General features: G+C 52.4%; 1 protein-coding gene across 1 annotated transcript; it reads left to right on the forward strand.

Annotated features, from left to right (window-relative positions):
• Window positions 1-17,509: 17,509 nt before the first annotated feature.
• LOC308057972 (vigilin-like) lies at window positions 17,510-21,763 on the forward strand. Its single transcript, XM_080411977.1, has 4 exons — window positions 17,510-17,783; window positions 18,119-18,334; window positions 19,986-20,192; window positions 20,670-21,763. Exons 1-4 carry the CDS (start codon window positions 17,574-17,576, stop codon window positions 21,072-21,074), a joined length of 1,038 nt encoding a protein of 345 aa, XP_080268103.1. The 5' UTR covers window positions 17,510-17,573; the 3' UTR covers window positions 21,075-21,763.
• The last annotated feature ends 71 nt before the right edge of the window (window positions 21,764-21,834 follow it).

The raw sequence follows: 21,834 nt of genomic DNA on the forward strand, positions 1-21,834 counted from the left end.
CACTGAAAGTCCTGTTGGTCACTTGGCCTTTCCCAGATGACGTTCAGCCCACCCTGTGTGGACCGTGTGGATGTGGGAAAATAAGTTTATGGAGGTAAGTCCTGGTCTCAACCAAGTCAGTATTCATAAAGTTTCGATATTCTTTCAGCTGTCAAGTCCTGCTCAAGTGAGATGATGCCCAAGCTGCTTGCCCTGAGTGCTGCTGATTGTACACCAAACCTAGTTTGCTGCAGTAACAACATTTATTGCAACCTGGCAGCGTAGCACCAGCTTGGTGTGGGAAGGTGAGCTTTGCTCAGGGACACGTGGCTGAGGAGATGCATGACGGGTTCCCAGAGGTGTGACAGAGGTGCAAAGCAAATCCACCAGTCCAGTGCCATCCAGAAACAATAACGTCTATGGCAGGTGCTCCATGCAGGTGCAGAAGGCTGCCAGAGACAGGAGAGATGCTTGGAGTTGTGAAAGGAGAATTGCTTCTCTACTCAGAGCTCCCTAAATGCTGACTCACATTAGACTCCTGTCTCCAAAGAGTACCTAGTATAGTATGATGGGTGGTCTTCAAGGTGTAGGACCAGATCCTGTGCCTGTATGTGGGTGCCTGCAGTGCCCACTGGTCCTTGTGGCAAGGTGCTACAACACGCTTCTAGCCCAGGGGATCTGTGGTGCGGCACTGAAATTCCTCTGTGCAGTTTTGCCCCATTGGTTGCTGCATCCCTTGGCATCTCTTTGTCAGCACAGAAAACTTCAGTAATTAGCAAAGCACCACTGAGCTTGTGCATGGCTGACAGACACTATGTATTGAGATGCCTTTATTGCTGTCAGTAATAAAAGTAATGATGCAGATGGCTCTCTTTCAGTAGCTCCGTGAGTCTAATGCAGAAGCAAAAGCCTGGGGGCAGGATCTTACCCTCTTTGAGGAGGGAGATCAGAACCCATACCCATAGGAGTATTTTAGAAGACAGCATACCCAAGAGGAGGCAGCCCTCAAGCAGGACTGTCTATTCCATTACTCTTCTGTCTCCCCTTGGTTCAGAGCCCCAAAAAGCAGTTTCCCCAGAAGAGAGGTAACGTGTGTGGCTCAGGAGTAGTTCTCGGTGGTTTTAGTCCTGCTGGAAGCCTCCAGCCTTGTGCTAAAAGCCTGCTGAGGAACCATCTAGGTGTTTGGCAGATGAATACCCTGTTTTCCCTCAACTTCCCACACAGCTTGCAGGAGGGCTGACAGCTGCTGAGCAGGAGCTGTGCTAAAGCAAATCTTGGCTTGTTTGCTGTGGATGGCAGACCCAGGCTCAGAGCATCCTTTGTGGTTCTGCACGCCCAGGGCACAGTTGGGGGAGTTCAGCCTCGGCTCCTTAATTACTTGCTTCAAGGGCAGGTAGAAGGTGCGAGCAGGGTCTGATTCTGGCTCCGTGGTTGTTAATCAGAGTGAGTTTTCCTGCGCTGGCTCAGTTCCTGTCCCCATAGGAAGTGGGTGAAGTCATGTCTCCCCTCCTGAGCCCTGGGCAGCAAAACTTGCTCTGTGCCAGATTCAGGTTATTCCTGTATGGCAGGAGAGAGCAGCTAAATAGGCTTCTTCAATGCAGCACGCTGGGAGCTGGAGATGATGTGGAGCAGAGCTTGCCTTGCCCTGGGTCAGGGAGGGCTCTGGCTGCCTTGTTCCCCTGCCCCTGAGCTTTGCTGCCTGGCCCTGACAGCAGGGGGTCCCCAGCATCGTTTCCTCCCCATTGCTGCTTGCTAGGCGTGGGGCAAATGCCATCAGCCTCGTAGAATCATAGAATGATTGAGGCTGGAAAAGACCTTGAAGATGACCAAGTCCAACGTAACCCGGATTGCCAAGCCCACCGCTAAACTGTGTCCCGAAGCACCACATCTGTGTGTTTGTCGAACACGTCAGGGGTGGTGATTCCAGCCTGCAGCGTGGAGAAGCAAGCCCTGCCGGAGCCGTCTCCTCCCTGGCAGGGTCCCGCCAGCCCCCCAGTCCCGAAGGCTGGCCAGCAGCTGCTGCTTAGGCTGCCCACACGCGGGGCGCTGCTGCAGGGGGGGTTGGTACTGAGCACTGGAGAGCTACTGGGATGTGTGGTTTGGGTTGGTCAGTAAGCGTGATGAGCTGGCCTCAGATCTTCCCCTTCCTCTAAGCCAGCACCAACACTTGCACGATAGACAAGATCTCCTTAGGGCAGAATGGCTGCAGAAGCGTGGCCATAGAATCCCTAAAGATCTGCACAATCCAGGCCTGGAATTAGAATTGTGCTGAAGTTGTTGTGCTGAAGTTAACAAGAAAGTGGCCTTGATCTATTCCTGAATCCTGAGACCAAGTAACTTTGTTGTACTAACAGGCCATGGCTGTAACAAGCGGCAGCTGTCAGGGAAGACAGGCGCAAGGCCAAGGGAGATAGGGAGCAGGATGGGAATAAAGGGAGTAGCAAACCGCAAGGCTAAAACATGGCTAACGCAAGTAGCTGCATGGATAGAATGCTTGTTCTAATCATGATAATTAGTGGTGTGAGAGCAGCGCGTGCTTAGGGGCTAATCACCAATTATATGTTTGCTTTGGGAACATGCTTGTGTATTGAGGCTGTATAAGAAGTATTAGAAGCCAATAAAGATGAGCAAGATGCATAACTCGTATTGAGTAATTTCTTGACTCCGGCAGACCCCTCTCCCAACAGTAGATCTGGAAGAACTGGCTGGGGATCACTGTATTTAGTGTGGCAGCAGTGCTCAGGGTGGCAGGGGATGTCAGAAGAGGATCTGGGTCTTCTGCCCTACACAGGACGGCCTGAGCCACTGCCCTGAGGTGCCTCAGCCCTTCTCGGTCCAACCACAGGCAGCTTCTCTGTGCTGCAGCAGCCTCTGGAGCTGTGAGTGATAACCGCCAGCTTGAGAAAACACCGAGGTTTCATCACAAATGGGGGGAAATGAGGCATGAGATCACAGGAAAAATCAAGGCATATGAAACACGATTAATTAGGGAGCTGATGTGGAGCTCTTCAGTCACCTGTGGCACGACAGAGAGTTTGATGTGGTGTGTTAGAGCCGTTTGGGTTTGGTGAAGATGACGGTAACTACAGAATCAGGTGTGCTCGGCTGGCAGGAGGGCAAGCACAGCCTGTGCATCTCGGCCACGGTGGGAAACTGCAGTAGGGGCTGCATCGCGTTGCAAATGGGCCGAGGGGAATTGTCAGGGGCGTTACCGACTGCTCAGCTCCTGCACAGATCAGCATGGGGTTCCCAGCCGGAAATGTCGATGTGTTGGGATGCTGAATCCCTTTCTTCAGCTGAAATTGATGCTGGACTTAGCTGAATCAGCTTACTTTGGTAAATGAGGCCACCTCTGCAAGGGCTTGGCGGTGTGTTAGTGGCCACTGTACACATGCAGGAAGCTCATTAAATCCCAGCCCTACGTGTTTATTGATGTTTGAGGCTGAACAAGTAACGGCAGCACGGATGTGCCATCACCTCTGGGCATCTCAGCTACTCACAAGAGTAAAACATTACCTCGCTGTGATATTAGTCTGTGGTTTTGTGCAGACTTTGGAGAAGACAACCATCTCTGCATGCCTCTCTTCTCTTTCCTTTAAGAACCCCCTTTCTACCAAAGGTCCTGTCATCTTGCCAGGCTGGCACTGCCATCAGTAGCTTCTGGGAACTTGTTTGAAAACAAAATGTAAATCCTATTGACTTAGCCTTTAGATCAAGCCTTTTCCTTTGTCTTTTTTCTCTGCAAACCCACTGATGGATGTGGATAGGCAGCAGGGTTTAGCTGAGGTTCAGCCCTTGCTGTGTTGTGTTTCACGTTCCTGAGATCACTCAGGTTGCTGAGCCCTCACGGTTTGTACCGACTCCAGCCGGAGTGGAGTAGGCTCAGGACTTGCCTGAGCAAACCCTCTGCCTCGCTGCATCTTGACCTGAGCTGTGCCTGTGTTGTGCAGGATACCAGGGTGGGAATGCCAAAACCATTTCTGGTTTTAACCTTGGTTTGGTGTGAGCGTTCACAGGGGCTCTGATGTCGCAGTGTGTTCGGTTGCTATCGAGCTATATTCACGGCAACAGCCCCATAGCTTCTGGTGGCCACCGCTGTGTGCCACTGCTGGTCAGGTCTGTAGCTCTTCATCGCCATGCAATTCTCTGATCCTTCAACACCAGGCAGGCTTGTAGTGGCTTCTTACCAGTGCTGAGAGGTGAGGAAACCTTCTGCTTCCCTAAGCAGCATCCTCTCTTGGCTCTAAAGCTTCACTGTAGTGCATGAACTGATGTTATTATTTCCGTTTGTGTTTAGTGCTAGCAGACGCAGACAAACTTGTTTTGTTTGGTGAGTTTTTAAAGATCTTGTTTCCTGTGTTATCCAAAGGTGTAAGCCAGGCTCTGACACTGTGGTTATTACAAGAGGCTGCTCTAGCTTTCCCTTGGACTGCCAGGCATTTAAGAACTTTGCAAAGGGATTTTCCTTTCTGCTTGTCTCGGGTTGTGAGTGCATGTTGTGCTTTTCTTCCTTCACTTGTGAGAATTCCCAGCAGGATTGGCTACTTTCTGTCGGACTTTTATGTTCTTGTATGTCTGCTTCAAAGCAAGTGCAGGGTGGCATATACTGTAGGCAAAAAGAGGTGTAAATAGGAGTTCGTGCAATTATATGTTGACTTTGCATCTTAATCACAGCAGCACTGCAATGGACTGAGGATTGGTAACTAATACTTTATACAAATAATTGGTTATATAGGCTTTTATAGTTCAAATCAATTAGAATGATGGGCGAGTATAATTGGTCTCCAAAGTGTTCCTTTATGTCAGATCAGCTAACAGTTAACAACAGTTTCCTGTCTTTGTTCCCCTTTTCCACAACTGCTTGTAACAATGATTTTTCTTTATATATACTGTTTTAGATAAGGTTGTTACATTTCTTGCAAACAGAGTATGGCCTTCGCCCCTCTCTAGGGACTTGTGTTTCAAAGCCGATGGTCTGTCGCTTTGAGGGTAGAAGAAGAGAAATTAGGTTTGTGCTTCATTTGCTTGATTTTTTTTTTTTTTTTCCCATGGCTTTATATCTCCAAAACTACGTAACACCCCTTCTGACAAAAATGCTGCTAAAGCAACCTGTGGAGTTGACTGCAGGAGCACGGCTGGGGGGTGGGTGCTAAGAGGGCTATTTGGAGGTTAAAAGTCCCCTTTTGGCTGTTTTGTTCATCCCCAGAAGCAGACTTCCAGGTGACGCCGCCTATCCCGTTCTTAGCCTGTGAAGGATTTCTGGAAGAATGTAGTTCTCATCTCTTTGCAGGGCATCCTGGACTGCAGCTTGTCTCTTCTATCATCAATGGAAATCACTAGTACGTTCTTAGGTGCCATGAACCCTGGATGCATTTCAGGGCAGAACTGACCATTCATTAGTCTCCTTTCCTCGTGGATCAATCAGCGTTTGCTGAGAAGCAGAGGAGTAGCTTGACGGGTGATTGATTTATGAAGTGGCGTATTAAACATGCCTTTGCCAGGCAATCAGAATGAAGATTCCTGCTCTGTTTTTCCCCGTGGGCCAAAAGCAATGTTTCAGTTGATCAGGGACCCCAGCGTACCATGGCTGTAGTACCAATAATGATTAAAAATAGCCCACGGCATCCTGGATATGCGGCAGCGCTGTCTTGCGTTATCCAACAGTTTCATTGTCCTTTCAATCCATTCTGCGAGTCTCCTTCGCGCTGGGCAGCACAAAGGCTCTGTGCTGGCTGCCAGATATTCCTGCGCTGGAGTATTTCATCCTGTAACAAAGCCAACAGCCCTTCCTAAGCACGGTGCGGAGGAGGTAATGGGTAATACTTTGGGTGATCCATTACAGGAGGATGCACAACAAGGAGCCTGGTGGAAAGCAAAGTGACTCCTAAGTGCAGGAAAGCTGTCTGAAGAGCCTGCGACCTGTCCCGTAGACGCTGTGGCTGGTCATTGCTCTCCATCTCCCTTTTCCTCCCCATCTGTTGTCTCACGGTGGCTTGCAATGCCCTGGGGTAGCAGATCCTTTCCTTGCAATGGGCTGCATGGGCTCAGAGGGGGCTTTGCTGGGGACTTTAGCTGTTGACAGCATCACCTGTGGCAGCAGTGATGATTAGGGTGCCCTGAGCTTTGTTGTAGCCTGGGCAATGGTCCTGCAGAAACCCCTGTGTTGGCAGCAGTTATTTAATGGTGAGGTTTATAAACAACCTGCTCCTAGGGCTGGAGGAACCAGCACGATGGTTTTAATGATGTCTGAAGGTAGCTCATGAACACTGCCTCAGAGGAACACTTAAAAATGACTGTCACTGCCCTGTGTTTTGCTCTAGTGCTGGAAATACAAACGTGGGGACTGACAGGTGGCCTTTGTCAGAGATCCAGCACACTTTGAAGGTGATGCCATTAGCTTCCTGACACCAAAACAGCTCAGAGCAGCGCTCCTGACTCTGATCGAGGTAGCTCTATGGGAGGTGCAGCAAAAAGCATATGGTGGGGAGGGCTGGATCCAGCTGCAGGGGACTCCTCTCGCTTTCCAGAGATTGCTAGCCTGGTGAAATGACTCCCGTCTCCGGTGGTGAAGTGGTACCAGTAGACCTTTGCATGCTGTTTGAAAAACCAGAATATGCTGGTGGTGGTGAGGCAGTTGGGTATCATGATAGTAGCAGGAGCAAAAGAGCTGCTCAGAGGGTCGATGTGGAGGTACAATGACACTCTTCTGAGTGAAGAGCTTGGCTTTCGTTGCTTGCTTGTATTTTCAGTGAAAAAGCAGCAGGACCTGCCTCTTTTAGAAGAGGTGAGAGCCAGGCATAGTTTTCTGACAAACTGGGCAAATTAACTTAAACTTGCTTTCCCTGTTACCCAAATATTCTGAACCTGATTGTCATGCACTCCTAAAAAGGTTTAAAATCCAAATTCAGCAAGGAGAGAGTTACAGGGATAGAAGAAGAATATTATGGTGAGGACGAAAGGCAGCAGAGTGCTGTTTTATTTCTCTTCAGCCGTATCCATCTGGCTACCAGATTCCTAATATTTAGAGCAGTAATCGATGGAGGAAGGTACTGGCTGTTGAATGCTAGGAACACATTCTTCATAAAACCTGAAATTTGTTTTGAAATCGTGTTCAAGGGTTTGCTTTGATCAAGGGAAAGATATTTTAGCTCTTCTGTAAATTCCCTCTCCTCCTGCACAACAGGCCCCACAGAGGATGGCCCAGTGCTGGATTTCTTACTTTCAGATAGTTAAAAGTTACCATGATGTGCTAAGATACCGGTGTCCATAGCCATGCAGATGGATGCTGGAATAAAACACGGTGGTGTTCCTGCTGTCTCAAAAAGCATCGTTCAGGAGTGCACAGCCGAAAGCATCTGCTCTACTGCTGTATAAGAAGCCTCTCTTTTAATTTCAAGTTCAGGTGTCGCTTTGTTCAGGTTGCAGAGTGAGCTGTGTCCTGCTCATGTAAGAATGTAAGAATGAGAGAACTGACAGCCTGTAATAAGATCGTGTTGTGTAAGTAACGATAGGGCAGGTACGTCTGGCTTCAGTAAACGTGCTTTCATGGCAGCAAAGCATCCCAAACCACAGACCCATGGACATTACCCCGTCAAGTGAAATACCTAGGGCTACATTGCTGTTACAGTACAGAGATTGTTTTGTTGTGGTTGTTTTTTTTTTTTCCTCCAGACTTATATATTAAACAACCAAGAGTCTTAAATAAATGTCACATCTAATTTGGCACCCAGGACATGAAGCCTGCAGCTGCCCTGGGCCAACCCTGACAGCTCTGCTCTGTGTCAGTTTATCTGCCTGGCAGAAAGACCTGCTGCTCCCTCCTGACTTGCTGGCATCTGCACGCTCTCATCTGTACCGGGAGGTTTGTGGGTTTACACAGTCAGCACGATGCCAGATCCTTCTCTCTGTGGTAGAAGGTGCTCCGGCAAAGCCCTCCAGCCTTTGGAAGCATCCTCGGTGCCTGCAGCCAGGAGTGTAAGTGCTCTCCAGGAGAGCAGCAGTAGGGGATGCTCAGCAAAGCGTGTAGAAGCAGGCAGTGCATGTGCTTTCTCCCTTGTGGGCCTTGGAGGTAGCATTTTTCTGTGCTGGAGGCTTTATTCACGTCTTTGTTTAATCACTTCTGATGGTTTTACCTTCCAAGCCTTTGTCCAGTTGCTTTGTGGATTTATAGCGGTGAGCGTCTGTAGGCAGCTATGGCAGCATGTTCCAAAGGAAGGAATATTCCTTGGAAAAGTACTAGTACTACTTTTCTCTAAATTTGACTAATACTATTTCAGGCCCTCAGGTTCCTGTTTTATGACAAATGGTGACAATTTTTTCCTCGTTCACTTTCTCCCAGGCCATTCATACTTTTACAAACCTACCTGTCTCCTATATCATTTCTAGGTTGAGGAATCCTGTTCAGTCTTTGTATAGAAGCTGCTCTGTACTTCGGAGAAGGGCAGAAAGAATGATTACATTTCAAAGGCTTCAGCTTGGTTTTTAAGATCAGAACTATACCCATTGTTTCAAGACCCACCTGTCCATGGGCCTAGACAGGGAGATCATGATAGTTTTCGTGGAGTTTATTTTGCAGTAGTTAGTTGTCTCGTAGAGCATTAGGTCATGTTTCCATGAACCGGAGTTGTGCATGCTCGAAGCACTGTGCATGTCTCCCAGTTCTTGGGTCCTGCTTCCTCTGCTTGCCAACGTATGCCGAGGATTCAGCGGAGGGGGAAGGCAAGGCTTATAAAGCACGCCTGCCTCTGTAACGCTTCTGAACCTCGGTTATTTTTGTACGCTGGGTTGTCTGTTATAGAAAGCAGGCTGTCCAGTCATGGGGACGTTGCTGTTTCTCTCGCAACACAACTCATCTCTGGCCACGAATCCCTCCCACTCCTCCTGGGCTCCCTTAAGAGCAGAGAAGTTGAGGTTATACAGGCACGAAGGCTGAACTCTCCATGTGTGGAGGTGAAGGAATGGCTGCAGAGATCTGTTTGAAGGGTGATTCATTCCCCAACCTCCCTCCAAGAGAGGGGGCTCTCTTTCTTCTGGCACGACTGTGATTCGCCGCATTGTGTCTGGCTTAGGGTTTAAGGAGTCCACCCAGAAGGCAGCCAGCTCTCCCCCGTGCTGTTGCGTGGCAGCCTTGGAAAGGCAGGTCCATCCCCTGGCTGCCTTGCTGTAACCCGTGCAGCGAGGAGAAGGCTCTGCCTTGGCAGGGGGATGCTCTCCAGGGCTGGCCGGGTCGCTGCCCTTCTCAGCTGGGGCTGGCTCTGAGGCTTTAAACACGCTCCACAGAAGTGCCATTTCGACGGAGAATGTCTCGTGTTTGGGGTTTGCTTCTCACCTGGGAGACCCTCACCTGCAACAGGCAGAGTAGGCTCGGTGCTCAAGTTTGAGCTTAGTTGACTCCCAGGAGTTGCTTGGTTGGGAAGAATGAAGGTTTGGAAGCTCTGGCAGTGAGGGCACTTTGGTGGGGGTCTCTTCTGGAGGGTGAAGGGCTGGCAGGTGCTCCAGCAAGACTCCAGGCGTTAATCGGCTGCTGTGCGCAGCCAGGGGCTCTCTCCTCTTCGGTCTGAGTTGGAAAGCAAAGGTGTGCTCGCTCGGGTTGTGGGACAGCTTGGGAACACTCGGTGTAGACTTGCACGCTCGGGCATAGGCACCGACAGGCTCCAGGCAGAAGAAATGGACTTGCAGGGCTGTGATGGACAGGTTGGTGTGGGCCGTGCCCCACCAGTCTGGTTCCGACCTATCTTCACATACCCACAGCAAGTGAGGGCACTGCTGCTCCAACACAGTGAAGTTCTCATCTGCGTCCCATCCTGCTGTGGACTGTCGCTTTGCCTGTTTCTCTTCACCTCCCTCTTCTGCCTACGTGCCCCAGGCATCTTGTCATATTAGCAACAAGGGATCAGGAGAGACACAACCCTGGTGGCGTGCTTGCAGGAGACTGGGCGAGCCGTGACCGAGGTGGGGTCTCCTCAGTCACCTGAACGACTCAGATGCAGAATTCCCTGTGGCCCGCGTGGGATCACAACCCAAAGGCCACCTGGGCACATCTGAAAAAGTCTCCCTGTAGATAGTGTCACCTTGGGGATAAATCTTTACAAGCCCACCCAGAAATAAGGTGCTTAAGGTGGTGTCCAGGACATCCTTATGCTGTACACGTGCAGCTATCAGGATGTGATAAATGTATTGATCTGTGGAACTGCTAATATAGCTAAAGGCTGTGACACTTCTGTTCCTTGTGGCTTCCTCTGTTCCTTGTACTCCCATCAGCAAGGGTGATGAGCAAAGTCTCCCTTTTGCTTTATTCCAGGTGAAGATATTCATGCAAGCCTTCATGGAGCAGCTGAAGATGTCAACATCAGGCTAGACAGGAACTCTGTGACAGCTGGGAAGACCTACATCACGCTGTCAAACCACAAATCCATCGTCATCCACAATCGGAGTAAAGTCATAGCCCACTCCAGTGGAAGGCTTTTGTTAGTCAAGAAGAGGAGGATCAGGAGAAGCTGAGGTTCGCTGGGAAGATTCCTTTCAGTAACACACACTGCCCAAGGGTAAAACTAATGTACAGCTTCAGAGGGATGTTGGTGCTTTTTTGAATGGCATAGGACAAGTAAACCATCCACGACATCAGGGTGTCCCCCCTGGGCTTCAGGGTAATGGAGCTCGGTGCTTCCCATTCTGGTTCCATCCATGTTCCAGCTGATGTTTTGGGGAGGAAAGGTTGCATTTCCTCGGAGAGCAAATTCCCACCTGTGGGAGCCCTAAATCAGTGAGGCCTGGTCCTTGGGCTCGCAGGGGGTCTGTGAGGCTGAAGAAAGTGTCGGCACTCCTTACCTGGGACGGCGTTGAGCAGTAGCACCTAACAGCTGCAGGCAGCGTACCTGCTGTGATATTCACTGCAGTTTCTTCCCCTCCAGCTCTTGTTGGACAGCAACCTCCTTCAGCCTGCTTTTGCAGTAGTGCGCAGGGCAGGGTGCTTTGCTGGCCCTGAACGTTGAGGCCATCCGGCTGTAGGATGCTGAATTGCCTCGCGCTGTCCCGGCTTCCAGCACAACGAGGTATCCCTCACGGTGCTGAGAGGTGGGGCCGGCTCTCCAAAGGGTGTCTCTGAAGCTTTGAAATTCCGTTTGGGGCAGCAAGGAAACGCTTCTGGCCCAGGGGGAGGCACTGGAAACGACACTTCAAAGCTGGGGTGATTTAGGGAGTCCTTGTGTGACTTTTCAGAGTTGAACGGCTGTAGGTGTATAGGAGTTAGTCTGAACCCAGAGCTGATCAGGAAACTGCCTTCAACTGGAGCGCTTTTTAAGGGCTTCTGAGCAAATAAAGTTCACTGTAATTAGGTCAGAAATGCCTTGAAGGCCAAACCTAGTTTCCCACTGTTCTCTGTTTTTAATTGCACAGTGCATGACTTCTCTGCAAGATCAGTGTGTTAATAGAAAAAGTCTGTAGTTACAGAAAAAGTTTGTAGTCCCTGCATGCACAGGCTATCTGCCCTGGCTGAAACCTGACAGGATAACAAACGGTGATTGCTTCAGGCAGCTTCCCTATGCAGATGTCCCCGGAACCCCTTTGGAAGAGTAACCCAGAGAGGGTGCTTCAGGGAAACCACAGGCACTTCCAAAGCGTGGAACTAATGAGCAGGACATGCACGGGAGAGTCTGTGTTTAGTAGCCACCTTATAGCTTGAAGTGAGCGATTCTTATTTGCTTTCCAAATCCATTTTCCTCCTGCCTAACCCAATTGGAAGAGTGAGTTCCACCGCATTTTTTTGTGATGTACTGAATGTATTCTTTTTTAAAAGCAGGTGCCACCTTCTTGGCTTTGCTTCACTCTTTGTGCTGTCCCCTTTTTCTATGTACAAGAAACCCCACTGAAGACAGAGCGTTGATGGTTCTATTCAGCTGCAGGGGAACTGCCATGGCGGCTGTAAGAGAGGGGCAGGGCCGGGCGCAGGCCGGGGGGTTTATCCGTTCTGAGCCCCTCGACCCCAGCTGCGCATATCTGACAGCCCTGCCTCGCTCACAGCCGCTGTCCCAGAGGGAACAAAGCCCAGGAGAGAAAGTTCTCTGTCGGCTCAGGGGAAGCACCATGCAGGGGTGCAGCACCCTCGTGTTGCAGCCAAAGTGATAAACGGGCCTTGCTTAGCGCAGCTCTCCGTGCAAAAACCTCCGTGGCTGCAAGGATCTCAAGCCTCGACTCTGAGCGCTCGATGGAGCTCCCTCCCAGCCAGCCGAGATTCCCGACCGTCCTGACGTGGCGCTTTCCCTCCCAGCAGCGCCCATGCCCATTGAGTGCCTTTCGCTTGTGGCCGGCTCTAATGCCGGCATCAACCCTGCACTCCAGTTTTTGGCCTCTCTGAGTGTTGCTCACTAGGATAGCCCCGAGAGTGACACCCCCCCACCCCCACCCCCCCACCCCCAACCCCCGTGCCGGCTGCCCCCATTGTGTCCATAGGGATAGCGGTTTGCCTGCGGGCATGGTGGGATGCTGTTTCTTCCAGGAACCACAGGGGTGGCAGGGTGAGCCCTGGGGGGGCTTGCGCCGCCCGGGCTCACAGCTGGGGAGGCGGATTCCCCGCTCGCAGGGGCTGGGGGCGAGGGGAAGTGTTTTAGGGACGGACCGTGGGGGCCGGAGGGAGGGGTTTGAGGGACGGACGCCGAGGAAGGCCTCATCCCTGCAGCAATGGCTCAGGCCCAGGGCAGGGCTCTTCTCTGGATGCCACGGGGTCGATTGCAAAGGACCAGGCTGCCCCATGCAGGGAGCAGGTGCGTGCCGGGGCTGCCAGGGGCCCTGCCTGCCTGTTCCCAGCCCAGCCCCAGCTGGGGCCAGCCCTGCGCTGCAGCCCTGGGGCCGAGGCGCAAGGAGCCGGGCATTGCTGAGGGTGCTGCACCCTGACGGGCCCCGCCGCCAGCTGCCGGCTGCCCTGGGCTGCCCCTCGCTCTCCCCAGCTCTGCCTGCTGCCAGCGCCGGGGGCACCGCCACGGGGCTTGCCCCCTGCCCACAGCTGCCCTGACCCACATCTGCAGCTGTACGTGGTGCCCACATCGCACAGCTGGGGCGGGGGTGGCAGGTCTCTCTGCTGGCAGCCTGGGGCTGGGGCCAAAGCCAAGCCCATCCCTCGCTTGTGATCTTTGTCCCCAGGGAGAGCCAGTGCAGACGTGTGCTGCGCTGGGGAGTGTCCCACGGGGAGGTGACGGCCGACTGCAGAGCAGCACTGAGACCCGCGCGACAGCAACGGCAGCTGGTGGCCACAGAGCAGCCCAGGGGAGCTGGTTCCCTCGACGGGCCCCAAAGCAGCCTTCCTCAGCCCCTGCTTTTGGTGACGTGTGGAGCAGCGCAGGGATGTCTCTCAGGCTTCCAGGCCTGAGGAGGCTTTCCTCCCCAGGGGCACTGTTAGAAATCCTGCTCCCAGGATTAAAGCACCCCTCCCCCCCATGGATCCGAGGCTGTGTATCCAGCCCCCTGGAGCTGGGTACAGGTGCCCTGAGCGGTCTCTCAGGGAGGATGGGGCCACCTGCCTGGTGGCTCTGACACAGAAATGATGAGCTGAAGCCCTGTGATGGTGGCTGGCCAGCTCAAAGCCTCCGAGTGCCTCAGCCTCTGTCCCCAGGAGCGTTTATCCCAGGCCCTGTTTCAGGGTGTGAAGATGGGTGCCGGTGATGTCCTGGTGCCTCCGTCTGGCTCCCACTTCAAGGTTGTGATGCCTGAGGTCAGGGACCACCTGAAGGCCTTGGCAGAGATCTCAAGGGACTTTGTGTTCCATCTAGTGTTGCCTTAGGGCTACAATGTGCTGTGGTTTGGGGGCAACAAGGTTATGGTATGCCACTGGTTAAGCGAGTAAAGTGTTAAAGCATGTTATTGTTATGGACAGAATGTGGGTTTGCTGACCTGGGTTCCTGGGGTAATGGTAGTGTGATCTTGTGTTCTGTGTGTGTGGTTTTTTTTTTGTGGAGAGTGCCTTTTTTCAGCTTTTTGGCCTTTGCAGGGTTTGCATGGGGCCATTGGTTTGTGTACAAAGTTTCTTCTGGTTGTTTTTCTGCTGTGCTGGTGGATGGTGGTGTTTTTTCTGTCTTGAAACCATCGTTACTGGTCTAATATATCTCCTGCAGGTCAGGCAGTGTCACTTCTGGTGTGGTCTGACTCATTTCTGGTGAATTGGTAGGTAGGTATGGAGGACTTGTGGTCCCTCCATGGAGGATGACTGCTAGAGGACTAAGAGGCAGATCTGTGGAGGGGTGAGAGGACTGCTGGCCCATAAGCAGTGACTGTCAGAGGACTAAGTGTACTTGAATTTACGTGGGCTTCCAAATTCATGGTTGTTTCTCCTGCCTTGCGGAAGAGCCATGGGAAGTCACCAGCCACACGGAAGGACAAGGGGTTTCCCAAGGCTACGTGGCTTTTTGGGGTTTGCTTTTGAGTAAGAAAGTCTTGTCTCTACATGAGCGCACCTGTGAACGGTCAATTTTGCTGACTTTAGAGAGCAGGGAGCTGCACTTTTGTGCTGTGCCTCACATGGCTGTAAGGACAGAGTGAGAACCAGCAAGAGGATTCCTTCCTGTCACCTTCTCCAGGGGAACAGTGCTGCACTTTCACAAGGTGAGCTCTGGTTCTGCATGAGTGCACAAGTTTTTGGTCAATTTTCTCACCACAGGAAGCAGGGAGCAGAACTTTTGCTCTGTGCCTCATCACATGGCTTCCAGGTCAGGGTGAGAAACAGCCAGAGAATTCCTCCCTGTCACCTTCTCCAGGGGAGCACTGCTGCACTTTGTCAAGGTGAGTTTCTTTGGGCTGTACATGATTGCCAATGAAAAGAGGTCAATTTTCTCACCACACAAAGCAGGGAGAAGAACTTTTGCTCAGTGCCTGACAGGGCTACCAGGGCAGGGTGAGAAGCAGCAAGAGAATTCCTTCCTGGAACCTTCTCCAGGGGAGCCATGCTGCCCTTTCCCAAAATGTATTTTTTGGGCTCTGCATGAGTGCAAAAGGTTTTGGTCAATTTTTCACCACAGAAAGCAGGGAGCAGAACTTTTATGATGTGCGTCATATGTCTGCCAGGGCAGGTTGAGAAGCAGCAAGAGGATTCCTTTCTGGCACCTTCTCCAGGGGAATTTTCCAGTTCCCGAGAGACTGCTGGTGCCGGCTGCAAGGGCGCTGCCAGACAAAGGGTGGTCCTGTGTGATGCTGGGGTTGGAATTGGTGATGTCTCCTTTCCTTAGTCTCGTTAAGGCTTTGCAGTGACAATTTGGTGCTTCGCTCCTATTGCTCTTTTATCATATCGCTCACAGTAACTGCCACTGGTTCCTTTTATCATATTGCATGCTATTTGCTTTTATTGCAATATAAGAAACTGCATTTGATATATTCCATTATTTGATATACTTGATAGATTTGATTATATTTGATGTGGAGTTCAGCTTTGCTGTGTATCCAGTCAGCCAGCAAAACGTAATTCGGCGTAGTCGGCAGCGTACAAAGTAAAACTCTCTGTATTTAGGAAAAAAAAAATGTTCCTCGACTTGCTATTGTCAGGTGGGAACCATTGCCTTATGGTGTTTGGGCCAGAGTGGTCTGGTGGTGCTGGGCAGTTGGGCCATGCCAGGGACAGAGGGGCGGGGGCAGGGGAGGGGGCGGGGGGAAGGGGTTTAGGGATGGACGGGTGGGAATTGATGAAGGATTTTAGGGATGGACCGGGGTGTGGGGGTGTTTGTGGGTATGGGGGGGTGGTGGGTGTGTGTGTGTGCCCCACCCCGCAGCTCCCCTCGACTGCTTCCTCCTCACCAGCACCTGCTCAGCACCCCAGAGGGGCTTCCCGGAGAGTTCCCGGAGAGCCGGGGAAGGGGCTGTCCTGCACCCCCTCCAGACGGGCGCCGCGCAGGCAGACCCCCGAGTCCCGCCGAGGGAGGGCAGCGCCGCTGGCCGCCCCCCTCCTGCCGCGTCTCCTCACCTGCGCCCCGCGCCTCGCGCAGCCAGCGACCCCGACCGCCGCTGCCACGCGCGCACAGCTGGCGGGAAGAGGCGGCCCCTCGGCCTCGTGCCCAGCACAGGCTTCGCTGCAGGCCTACGAGAGGTAAAGCCGGTCCCGGGGCACCATCCTTGTGAAGAAGAGAGAAGTGCGTGACCTGCCAACACAGGGGTGGCCCCGCCCCCATGCGCCCTTTGGTCGGTTGCTATGGGAACGAGTCGGGCTGTTCCCCTGGCAACCGGCTGACAAAGGGCACACAGGGGAGGGACCACCCGTATGTTGGGAGGTCACACACATCTCTCCTTGACCACGATGGCGGCAGGCCCCTCGGCCTCGTGCCCAGCACAGGCTTAGCTGCGGGCCTACTAGAGGTAAAGCCAGCTTGGGGTGTCCCCCTTTCCAGGAGGCTTCTTAGGTTGCACATCCTCTGCCTTCCTAACGAGGAGCTCTGGTTTTGATGCCCACTGTGCTATCAGGAAAAATCCCCCCTGAGTTTCTGTGTGGTTCAGCAAGAGAACAGGGCAGCAGACTGGCCCTGTAGGTGCTTCTCAAGAGGCCGGCTGGAAAAGTGCTCAGTAAACACGTCATTTGCCTTCCTGGAGTGACTTGTGTGCGTCTTGAGTGGTGCTGGTAACAGTGTTGCCTCCTCTGTCTCTTCCAGTGGCATACCCGGATTGTGTGTGTGCGTGGGAAGTCGACGATGAGCTCGGTGGCAGTTTTGAGCCAGGAGAGCTTTGCCAAACACCGCAGTGGCTTGACACAGCAGCAGGTGAAAGGTGAGAAGACACAGCTGAGTTCCTGTGATGTGCCTCTAAATAGAGACTGCGCAGGCAAGGTGCCTTGCTGTTAGCCAAGCTCGCTCCATGCCTCCGGCTCCCCCTAAGTGTCCAGGCACGGCGTTCGCCATTCCTAGGCTGGCGGCCTGCCAGACTCTGGCTTTCCACCAACAAGAGCACATCGGTGGTGCCGCACAGTGCAGGGCCAGGCGGAGGCAAGCCTCAGATCTTCACAGAGCTCTGGCTAGCAACGCTGTCAGCCGTGGGGCAGGGCATGTGCAAGCAGGGGTCATTGGGCTGCAAGAGAGCCTCGTGGGATCAGTGTGCTGGATTGTCACTTCCTCCTTTGCTCAGCCAGGTGCTGGGGAAAGTCGGTATAACCGTATTGGCTGACTCACTGATGGGTCTCGGCACCCATTCTCCAGCTGCGAGCTGGCCCGCTTGGCACAGCCCAGTGCCCGGCTGAGTCGAACATAAGCTACAGGCTTTCCCTGGACTCTGCCCCAACTAGAGTGCTTCTGCTTCTCTCTGCCTTCTTCCTGGGCATGTGTCTGTCCTGTCCCCTTCTGACCTACAGCCTTGCTGTGTCCCTTTGATTTCTTTCTCCTTGGCCTGTTGTCCCCTGATGAAGCTCCTCTCAACAAAGCTGGCGATAATGTGCTGTGTTTGCTGTCACCATTCACTTGCACGGTTGCTTCCTGCATCCATAGCAGCACCTACTGCAGTCTGTGCTGTGCTGAGCTCAGCTGAGCTCCAGACTCGGCTGCTCTCCACAAGCATAACTGTAGCAGGATGAATGGTAGTGCACAAGTCCTTTGTTGTCCCTCTTTGATGATGCCTCAATAGAGTTGCACTGCCTATGAATGGGGGCGTTTCTGTGGGGAGAGCATCTCATTGGCCTTGTTTGCTTCACCCCAGTAACAGCTTTAAACTCGGAAGAAGAGAAGGATCCTCCCACCTACGAGGAAGCCTTCCCTGCGCTCCCTGAGAAAGCACCATCCTTGGAAGCTGCCCGGGAACCTGCTGGGCCCTGGAGCAAAATCCGGCCAATAAAGGCTTCTGTCATCACTCAGGTTGGTGGGAGCGGGTGTCTTATCTCCCTCCTTTTCATCCCTCCAAAAAGTAGGTGAAGCGAAGCTTTCCCTGGAGTATGAAATCCCTAGTGTGTCAGAGTAACTGCCTCTTTGCTGTCCTTTGCCCTGGGGCACAAGGAAGACTGCGGCTGAATGCTAGGACGGCTCTGGAGGGGGAGGGATGTGTTGAAAACTGCCCAGACAAAGCTCTGCATCCCTGTTGCACAGTCAGCTGGAACAGGCCTGAAGGGAGGATTGCAGAGGGAGGCACTGACAATCAAAAGCACACTGACACCTTGCTGTGCCCTGCTTGTGTCTGTCCCGTGGCTGAGCAGGTGTTCCATGTGCCACTGGAGGAGAGGAAATACAAGGACATGGATCAGTTTGGAGAAAGCAAGCAGGCCAAGATCTGCCTTGACATCATGCAGAAGACGGGAGCTCACCTGGAGCTGTCTCTCGCAAAGGACCAGGGCCTTTCGATCGTGGTCTCTGGCAAGCCGGAAGCAGTCACGAAGGCTCGGAAGCAGATTGTCGCTCGACTGCAGACTCAGGTGACGGCATCTAACTGTTTCTGCCTTCATCTTTGCTCTTCCCCAAGACTTGCAAATGCTTTGAGACCCTTGGGCCCATGTGCTTGTAAGCCAAAGAGGTGTGTTGTTACATGACTAATTCAGCTTTGCCATACGTTTTCAAAGCACCCAATTGGCAATTTGGAATGGGAATGAGGCTTAAAATAGGGTTCCAAGGTAATTACAGGCCGTGGTGTTGCATGAAGCGTGGAGTCTGCGATCTCTGGAACATTTGAGTTGCAACCAGTGACTTTGTGCTGAGGTGCTGGTGCTGGAGGGGGTGCAGGAGCCTCACACACAAAGCTAGTAGTGTGTGAGAACAGGACTGTGCTTTTCCTGAAGCCCTTCAGAGAAGAACGTGGAAGGCTGGGAGAAAGAAAAGTAGAGAAAAGGAAGTCCTGCCAAAAGCCAAAAGCTTTGGGTCAGGGTTCTGCCTTGTGTAGCTCAAGGCACACTGGTAAGGAGCCACAACCCTGTTGTTTCGGTTGCTTCAGTCCTCTAGGTTTTGATCTCTTACCTTAAGGTTCTTGAGCTCATAGTCAAGGTGGTAGCTCTTGTTAGGATGTATCGCAGCCAGGTGTTGCAGTGTGTTTTAAAGTATAATGCCAAAGGTAGGTAATGCGATGTTAATACCATGTCTGCTTAGTGCTGTTCAGCCCCTGTGTCATACCCTGCCAGAGGAAAGAGAAAGGAACAAAACCCTACATCCACAATGTGCATCTGAAAAATCAGTTCAGGTCATGCCGCCACAGATCCGTGAGCCACTGTTCCCAAATATACCTCCTACTGCCCTGGCCCCAGGTCTGGAAGGTGTGTCTGTATTCCAGCTTCTCTTAGGCTTGGCTGGCTTCAGGACAGGAACACAGAGCTGAAAAGTCACATCGAGTGATCTTTTCTTCATCTTTTATTTTTCCATTATAGCTTGAATGTTCATTGTCTGATTGCTGTTAGTGGTTACCTAATCACAGGGACCAGGAGCACGATAGCAGTCATCAGCTACCAGACCTGTACAAACTCAGTGAGAAGGGAAGAAGTCAGGAAGCCCTTGTATAGACCAGCCCTTTAATGGTAGATTGAGAAGGACCCCTTTTGCATGTGGGGCCTTCTAGAAGCAGTCCCAGGAGCAGCACGTGCTACACTTGAAGACACCTTAGCACTTAAGTAGCGGTGAGCATCTGCTAGCTGCCTGCCTCCTGCAGTAGGTTTCTGGTGTTGAATTTCTCTTTCCTAGGAGTCATACTGTATGTCTTGTTCTCTGTAGCCTTGGCAGCAGGTGTCAGAGTTCCGATAAACTCCAGCTGTGCGCTGTCATCTCAGTTGTTGTCTGGTGTCTTACACTGGAGGAGAGGCACCTCCTCGTCTGTGTCGGAAGGCCTTTGCTAATTCAGGGTACCGCTCCTGTGCAAACAGAAGGGTTTTGAGGGAAAGGTGAGGTCTATACTCCTGGCACGGAGGCGCTGTAGATCAACTGGTACAGTGTCAGCCCTCAGACAGAGTGTGCTGGGAAGGCGTTGTGTTTGCTCTGAGGAGCAGTACCACGGAGCAGCGTCTACCTTGCTTTCCCTGGCTCTGTTCCTGTGGATCTGCCAGTGCAGGCAAGGCTTTTCACAGATGCTTGGTTCTTCTGCTGCAGGCTTCAGCAACAGTTGCCATCCCCAAGGAGCACCACCGTTTTGTCATTGGAAAGAAGGGTGAGAAGCTGCAGGACCTGAAGCTCAAAACTGCAACCAAAATGCAGGTCCCCCGCCCAGATGACCCCAGCAACCAGATCAAGATCAGCGGCACTAAAGAAGGGATTGAGAAGGCCCGGCACGAGATCCTGCTTATCTCCGCTGAGCAGGTACCTCAGTACTGTGATCTCTCTCATGGCATTGGCTGCTCAGCCATTTTGCTTCCCCGTGGTGTAGTCGGAGTTTGCAGCCACCGTGGCTACAGTCAGTGGCTAACGTTAGTCTGAACGGAGACGTATGCTGTGCCACTCGCTGGCTGTGTGAGCACCGCTGCCAGGTCCTGAAACTTCTTGTGCTGCGTTTTGTCCATCTCTGAAGCCAAAACAAGCATTTGAGAGTTGAAGCGACGCGTCTTAGGTGCCAGCTGAGATAAGGCAGGAGATCACAGGGGTGAATATCGTAAACAAGGAGCAGCAGCAGCAACCGTATTTGTAGATTGAAAGAGGTGGAGATCTACAAGCCCGCAAACTGAGAAGGTTGCTTGGGCCAGAGTGTCAGGCAGGACACCCCTGGGAACTTAGCTGTGCCTGGCAGAGACTGTAATATAGAGGGCAGTTCCCACCAAGGTCTGTTGTGGGCTCTTCCAGGATAAGCGTGCCGTGGAGCGGCTGGACGTGGAGAAAGTGTACCACCCTTTCATTGCTGGCCCTTACAACAAGCTGGTGAGGGAGCTCATGCAGGACACAGGGACGCGCATCAACATTCCTCCACCCAGTGTCAACAAGACCGAGATAGTCTTCACCGGAGAAAAGGAGCAGCTAGCCCGGGCTGTGGCTCGAGTTAAGAAGATCTATGAGGAGAAGGTACGGATGGTCCATAAAGCTTCCCACCTTCCCCTGGCACCTGCTCCTAGGCACTCTTCCCTTCTTGTTCTACTTTTGTGCATCCCTCTGTTGCATCTGGCTCAGCAGCCCTTGCAGTACATGACCCCGAATCCTACCGTTTCCTCACTCGGCAGAGTGGGAGCTGGGCTGATACTATCCGGGAGGTGACAGATTTCGCGCTTTTCTGTACCGTGGGAATTAGCAGGCCACCAAGAGCTCCCCTGGCTCTTGTTCACACCGGGGCTACTAAGGAAGGAAAGAAGTGTGAAGTCTACAGTGGTGGCCAGCTGACAGTATCAAAGTTGCTACCTAAGAAGAAGTTGCTGAAGAGCAAATGTCACTCCAGTTTATTTCCCACAGCCAACGCTGCTGTGAATATCCTTGTTGTGGGTTGCTGGGCTGTTTGTCCTCGTGGTTAGGTCTGTATTTGTACCGGTCTGGATTTCAACAATCGGCTTATAGCCTGCACAGTGTTGCATCACAGCACTGCCTGGGAGACGGCTGGGAGTTGAACCCTGTTGTCCAACGGGGGGACGGGGACGACGACAACGACAACGACATGCCTGTGTGTGTGTGTGGTCTCTTCCATGCCGTGTCCCAGGGAGCTTGACACAGCATGCTAGTTTTGTACTTCCCCTGTGAATTTTTGAGCACAAGGCTTTCTGTAGGCAGGGGCCCAAGGGGTGCTAGGGTACTGCCGAGCCACTGTGCTCAGCTTGGCTTTGCTCTTTGCTGGGTGCAGAGTCTGACTGCATCTTGTGCCTCTTCCTGTCGCTCTTGTCCTTCCCCGCCCCCTTGTGATTGACGCCTCAGTGTCTCTGCCCCTACAGAAAAAGAAGACTACTACTATTGCAGTGGAGGTGAAAAAGTCTCAGCACAAGTATGTCATCGGCCCCAAGGGGAATTCCCTGCAGGAGATCTTGGAGAA

The sequence above is a fragment of the Falco punctatus genome (assembly GCF_963210335.1).
Source record: "Falco punctatus genome assembly, contig: scaffold_57, whole genome shotgun sequence".
NCBI lineage: Eukaryota > Metazoa > Chordata > Aves > Falconiformes > Falconidae > Falco > Falco punctatus.

Coding starts and splice junctions, on each gene's coding strand:
- LOC308057972 (XM_080411977.1), top strand. CDS start 17,574: ATGGGGGCGTTTCTGTGGGGAGAGCATCTCATTGGCCTTGTTTGCTTC. Junction 18,335..19,985: donor TCGCTCGACTGCAGACTCAG/GTGACGGCATCT, acceptor CTTCTGCTGCAG/GCTTCAGCAACAGTTGCCAT. Junction 20,193..20,669: donor TGCTTATCTCCGCTGAGCAG/GTACCTCAGTAC, acceptor GGGCTCTTCCAG/GATAAGCGTGCCGTGGAGCG.